Below are 7,273 nucleotides of genomic sequence, written 5' to 3' on the forward strand. Positions count from 1 at the left end.
GACAAGTCTAAACACAGGAATGTGACTTCTAATGTCGATTGGAAATGACATCAAATTGACTACGGGGTCAGCTTGGGAACATTACATAACCACAATTTAGAAAAGAGGTGAGCCGGGACAGTATTTAGCCGAGTCCAGTGATGTCATTTTCAGGCGACAGCACTTGGGAGCCCAAGGCAAAATGGCCGGTCTCCCCAAGTTGCATAAAAATGTTGCTACTTAAAGGACAACCGACGTCTCCGGACAAGTTGTGTCCATAATTTGTAAAATGGCTTCAAATGTCTTCTACTGAGCGTATTTTATAAAAATTCCACCGCATATACAGTAAAGTCTCGTTATATCGATATTCAAGGGAGTCCGAAAAAATATCGATATAACTGGGACTATCGATATATCCGACCCTGTTTGCATGTAATTTTCTCCGTGCGTGCATAGAAATAGTATCAATATAACCGGGACTATCGATATATCCGATATCGATATAACGAGACTTTACTGTAGCTATATTTTACGTTTTAAGACTCGCGCTGAATATTCCGGAAGTTTTTTGAATTGGTGACGAGTCCGTACGTTACATCACTGAAGGAACGCCCCTGACCGAAAAAAGGACACATTGTAGCAGTCCTTCCATCACGTCAATGCACTTGGCTGTACTTGGCTGGGCTGAAAACTTCATGTACCACCAAAAAAGAGGCAGAAGAGGGCGACAAAGCTCCATGTAAGGAATTAATCAGCCTGTGGAAACGGGCTGATTAATTCCTTACACGGCTTGGTCACCATTTTCTGCCTCTTTGTTGGTGATCCATTTCCCCCCAATGTTGCCTCAAAATGGCACTGAATAAATTCTTTAATCGATTGCAAACATGTATGCTTTCCTCTTCAGAACTATTTGAATCATATTCCTAACTGGATGTGTAACAAGAAAGCATATTCTCCGACTCTGAAGCCATTGTTTTGATTCTCGAGCAATGCAAGACGTCTTGGCGTGGCGTCACGAACTGTGGGCGGGACAGATTTTGGACACTTTAAATCGTTTTTATTGGTGTTTTGCAATTGACTAAAAATATCATACTGCGTGTTTTGGGTATTTTACATGCTAGAAAACGTTTTTCTGATGTCAGTTAGGAAACAAAAAAGTGATGTCGGTTGTCCTTTAAGACACTGTCTGCAAACACAATATTAATCAGAATACGGTGTTTCGGTAAATATTTTTGACACCACTGCCCCTTTTTGAAAAAATTGACTGAGCAACAAAATACACTGAAGAAAATGATAAGAAAGCTCTTTTGGTCAGAGTCAGGAGCTTTTGGTGTCAAATTCTTAAAGTATTTACAGATAAATAGCTAAGAACTGTGATGCCTTTCTGCCACAAATTGTGTCATCTTTTCTACCGAATGTGATACACACTCTCTTCTGGTCTGAGGTGCCTAAACTTAACCGACTTCCAAGAGAAGACTCCTTTGTGACATGCTACACCACCATCGACAAAAATCTGTTCAACGTGGACAGTGATTTACAAACCCGAATTTCACAGATGAGCTTAACCAGACCCTGTTGCACGCCTCCCCATTGAAATACGTCCTTGATCAGTTACACTAAATTGGATTCCAGGTGGAACACACGTCCATAGCAGTGAATGACGTATAAACTTACATAATAAATGTATATAATAAATGATGCAACAAGACTATTGAATGGCTCTTTCTGGCAATGTGACACTGTAGACATCAGTGAAACATGAGGCAAGTACTTGCCAATACTGCACTGTAATTAGGATATGACCCCATCTCTCAGCGTTATCCATCCCTCTGAAGGAAAGAAAAAGAATGAAGCGACCACGGGACATTTGCAGGGAGAAAACAGCACACATTTCACAATGACTCACTCAAGATGTACTTTTCTTCAGAAATACAAGGTCAATAAATAGATGGCAAACATGGTGTACAACAGGGCAACAGTTGCCAAGAGACATGATGAGCGTGGATAAAAAGAGGATATGGACAAGATGACTCATGGCTCCATTAAGACGAGACAATGGACGAGTGCAGGATGATCGTTTCATGTTTGCAATGTAATAAATACACTGACCATAGTGTACACTTCATGGGGTACACCCCAACAATTCCCATTAACTCGCAAATCGCTATTTCTCTCAAATCTGCCAACAAATGTCAACGTTTAACCTCTTTTATAACTTATTACCGGTAATTTGCCACAAGAAAAAAGACAAGGATTTTTTTTATCACTACCAAGGATGCTAACAATTACTTGCTTCTGCTAATTATTCCTATTGAACACTTTCACTCCCTGAGACAGCAAACTCAAACTATCAATAGGATAATCAGTAGACTATATTGCTCCTTAAAATAATAACAGTAATCAAATAAATGCATAAATAACCAGATAAATAAATACATAGTTACAAACAGTTTGAAAGATAGGTGTGTGAAGATAGGTGGAACCAACCCCTGTTGCTAATAACAGGAGCCACAATTAAAAATACGGTTGTCAAGTACTCCAATAGCTTCTCGCGGCTACACGACAGCGTTAGACACCACTTTTGTCTAAATGAAGAGTTCCTTGCATTGACCTGAGGAGTTAAAATAACAACAGCATACAGTATGATTGCAGAGACAGTTGCCATGGAGTGAAAAGAACATTCATGTGCTAATTAAAGTGCTGTGATTCGAATATGGTGGATAGCCTCGAGAGAGCCAGGTGTGCTCAGAGAAATGGCAAAACAATCAGGAGACCCTTCTCAGTGCGCCATCCCTGAGGAGATCCGTTTATGTGAGCAATCAACAGTGGTCACTGCGTCAACACATGACACCTAAAACGTTTTAAAAGCTGAGTGGGGCACAAAGCAACGCTTGTTTGTCTGGCCACCAATCAGTAAGGCTACAGGCTAATTATGGCAAGCAACAGTGCAGACTTCCGTGAAGGTTTGTTATTAAGTCGAGGAAGAGGAAGCAGGCCAGCCCACGCAAAACGGCCGCTCAAGTTCAAATGCTAATCAGGAGCCACTTCTCTAAATTACTGGCAAGATCGGAAAACGTCCAGCCTCTCAAACTGAACACACTTACGGAAGTGCCTACGGCAAACATGAAACGTCTGCAGCAATTGCCACATCGTCGTATCGCGAGTGACAAGATATGGAAGTAAACAAATGTGCAAGCCAATCAAAGGGCACACTTTGACAAACAACCTTTCACGCTCACAATCACAGCTAGGGACAATTCAGAGTGTTTTCCATTATACTGGTACATGGGATGAAATCGGAGTACTTGGGGAAAACCCACACAGGCACAGGGAAGAACATACAAACTTCCCACAGGAAGACTGCAGCGTGAATCGAACCCTGCGCCTCATCACTGTGTGGTTTGAAGCGCAGACCAGTCAACCAAAGGATTTCCTTTATCTTGTATTTTACATGAATATACGTATTATCTAAACTGAAAACCCCATTTATCAACAAGTCTGGATAAGTAATTGTAACTTGATTTGAGGAGTTTTGGCTTGCGGCATCTCATGGGTGGTTTACCGACAGGTCTTCAGTGAACACATGATGCTTGCTCATAGTCCTTTGCGCACATGCACGTTTTTAAACACATTGGCAGATCTTCGACAGGATTACTTCAGACCTTGTCATGCAAAGGTGTAAGCCTGGGCTATTTGCGGTGCGCCCTGGCACGCTGACACAACCAGATGGCCCTAATTCAGTCTTTTATCTCTTATTTCCCATTGAGACCATCTTAACGATATCTATGAGGCTGACTTTTTTCAAGACAAGTATAAAATGAAACTACATGTATCCCTACCGAACCTTGGCTCAAGACCGGAAACATAGTTTTGATATTTAAATTGTTAGCGTGACCTTCCTGACACACCGCGTCAGACCAGCAACTACATAAAAGCACAACATGGAATGGGAGCAATGGGAGCAAACGAAAAGAAACGGAACAGATCACAGTAAAATTGAAGGCGCTTGGGACTATGGTGGTGGAGTCCAAGCATTTCAAGAAATACTTCCCATGCTTATCATAATTTGGCAAGACCTGATAACCTTGCAGTGATGCCAACCAATCATTTTGACCGGGTAGCTTTTCTCCATGCCTGCATTCTTGTGGAAATCGCCATGCGCATGAGCGAGATTCCTGACATTACAGTGTGACCTCGAAGGTCCAACGCCGATAAACCAGTCAAATCTGTAATGGGGGAAACATGCCTTAAATGTTGCACACGTGCAAAGAAGAATATCATCCACAAGACACCATTAAAGTGAAAGAAAAAAAAACTCATACAGTATAGTGAAAAACCATAAGTTGTCAGGTGAATCAATGTTTGATTTCTATATTTAAGGTAAACAACAACAAAAATCTACATCTGACTATGGTGAAATGAAATTCAAGTCATTGTTGAGGCAAGATTTGGGCAAGATAAAAATGTAAAAAGTCCACAAAATAATGTGATTGTTGCATGGAGTGTAATCAATGGTGTGTATTTTATGTAATTTTCATTTGAAATAATTTCCTCTTTTGCTGTAGAAGTATTTCAGGATTATTTCACCACAGCCAAATCATCAATCTGTGATAAAAAAAAATCAACAGAATAATTGCTTATTTAATTTTCATTAGTACCAATTGTAGCAATGGAATATTTTTTATACAATCGCGATTATACTCCATGATATATTTATTTACTCTTTAAAATATCAAAGATAGAGTACATTTACGAGGTGCCAATTACTTGCATTTTTTTCACTGTTTGCAGCGGTCTTACTGGATTTTCATAAAACCACAAATCTGGACAGCCTCAGATTCCGGTATGAACACACTGGATGGAAAAGTTAAGGGAGGAAACAGGAAGACCATCAGCACTAAATGAGGCTACTTTTTTTTTTTCATACACCCGCCCATGTCCACATATGCATCAAGCCCTCTTTGCCTCTCTAGAAACACACAAAAAACTGTCAGCTGCACCCGCACTCCCAGTCAAGACAAAATGTGCATTCATGCCTCTGCAAAGACTAAAACCTCACATGTGCAGTCAGCAGTCACTCTTGCATCACAATCCCTGATCAGTTCATCAGCTGTCTATGCTGTCTGCAAGTGTGGCACTGATGCCTGACCGAGAAATAATCCAGGTCAGACATTGTTATGGAAAGCCTGCAGACATAAAGGGAGATGTTCGGCCATACGTCAACGACATACATTGGCCACCAAAGGGTATGACGAGTAAATGGCATTAGAAAACAATCAGCAAACTGGCAATCAGATAATCAGATGAGATGAAGGTCAAGTCACTCACTTGCATAGGGGGGAAATCAAAAATAAGACTTTCTAAAACAAGAGCAAATGAAGTGGAAAAGCACACTTGATATTAAACTCTGAACTCTTCCTGATCCTCTAACGCGGCGACGTCGTAGATGCTAAGCCCCAGGAAGTCATTAAATGCCGATTTACTTGAATTGATTTCAAGTTTAGATCTACTCGTGACACGTTCAGAAGAAAGTTAACGCAAACAATAAATCGTCGAAAAAAATGTCAACTTGGTCTGGCGAAACATATACCGTTACAACTTCGGCTTAGCATTAGCCGCCTATGCTATTAAGCGAAGTCGTGAAATTCACCATTTGAGATGTCACTCCGAAATGTAACAATGTCACGTTATCTTGACGGTATATACACGTACAAGTGTACCATTTTGCGGTCCGTGAGACGGCGAGGTAAGCTAATATTACTAGCCACGAGTGGTGAGGGTGGTCGGGGGAGCGGCGGCTGGACGCGTCGGAGCGAGTTAAAATCAGCGCCAAAAAACAATCCCCCCGAACAAAATAGCAGTCCTCGATTGTCTTACCCATTTGGCTGCGCAACCCTCCAAGAGTCACTGTGCCGTCCGCCATTTCCATAAGTTTCCTCCCGAGTGTGTGTTATTTCTTTCTTTCTAGTGCGGAGTCGCGTATCGCATCGCGACTGACCGGCAACGAGTTGGCAGTCAGAGAAGACGGAAGACAGGCAGTCGTCAGGCTCCGACCGGACACCAAGGAGACGTGGACGTCAAAGAGCAGCGATTAAATCGGGAGCACCACTGTGCTCCGTTTCCGGGGAAACGATTGTCGTAAAAAAAAGGAGAATTATTATTCTAAAACTCAAAATTATGTTATTCTCAAACTCAAAATTACGTACTTCACCAAGTACAACTAAAACAACAGATATTAAAATAGTATAAAGTGTAGTGCGGCGCTTAAGTTTTCTCAACAAAGTGAAGTGGTTTTATACCTACAAATGAATATTTTATATGGTTGTTGATCAATATGTAAAATTTCCATTAATGCAGTTTAAAATTTGACTTGAATAATGATGTTTCAATTAACATATTCACTAGTGTTTATGTTTTTACTTGTTAGAAGTACACATCAAAGTTAAATGTGCACTTTTTACATTTTGTGCAAATGTATTGTACTGGATTGGATTGGATTTACAGTACCTGTATTAGTCTCGCAGTGGAGAAATGTTCATTTCACAACAGCAAAGTTATGAAAGGAATATGAACTGCTATTGAAAATGGTTTTATTTGTATCAACAGTGTCTGAAACTCATGACAAAAAGTTACCGGACACCAGGGCAGACAACTCTGAAAAGTTGCATGCCCGGCCATAAAGTTGGCTCCTCCATTTTTCACAATTTGAAACACAATCAGATGACTAATCGCAAAAAAAAAACATTGCTGCAAAGTATTAAGGATTGTTTTTATGAAGGATGTATCGACCACAAATGATCCCTTGCTTTATTTATCGTAAATATCCCTTACTGATGATTTTGGTCCAGTTGGTCGTTTGTCTATACACTGTTCGTCATTTTCCACAATGCAATGTTTGCATTGCGTCGTCTGCTACAAGCGACGAGGATTCCTCTTTGCTTTTAATGTGCATTCAATTTCTAAGCGCCTTTCAAAACTCTCAAGTACACTTTACAGTTACGGAATAATGTACGTTTAAGTTTTGTAGCGTCATAAATTTTGATAGCTTCGTTTTAATATTTCTTCTGAGGCTGAGGTTGTGTGCATCTACTTTCGAAAATGATATGCAAAAGCACGACCTTATAACACTCGGGAGAGACGGAAGCGGAGCAGGCTTCTGATTGGTTGCCGTGCAGAGTATGCAAATTGCCAAACGAACCGAAATTCAGATATTTCCTAACCGAAAGAAGATTTCTAAATCAGAGTAATTAATTCCGATTTAGAAATCTTCGTTCAAACGTTTGCTTCATTTAAT

General features: G+C 40.5%; 1 protein-coding gene across 13 annotated transcripts in view; it reads right to left on the reverse strand.

Moving 5' to 3' along the window:
- Positions 1-6,045, reverse strand: part of map7d3 (MAP7 domain containing 3) — a 30,401-nt gene extending 24,356 nt beyond the window's left edge. For 5 of the 13 annotated variants that reach the window (XM_088989759.1, XM_088989755.1, XM_088989764.1 and 2 more), the window contains exon 1: positions 5,857-6,044. In XM_088989759.1, the coding sequence (XP_088845885.1) occupies positions 5,857-5,908 (52 nt within the window). In that variant the 5' untranslated portion in view covers positions 5,909-6,044. Of the gene's footprint in view, positions 1-5,038; positions 5,166-5,856 lie in introns of all 13 variants that reach the window. The other 8 variants (XM_088989756.1, XM_088989757.1, XM_088989758.1 and 5 more) reach the window with 3 other exon arrangements.
- Positions 6,046-7,273: the final 1,228 nt, after the last annotated feature.

This window comes from Hippocampus bargibanti, linkage group LG02 (genome assembly GCF_051943395.1).
Source record: "Hippocampus bargibanti isolate YZ-2025 linkage group LG02, ASM5194339v1, whole genome shotgun sequence".
Classification (NCBI taxonomy): Eukaryota; Metazoa; Chordata; class Actinopteri; order Syngnathiformes; family Syngnathidae; genus Hippocampus; species Hippocampus bargibanti.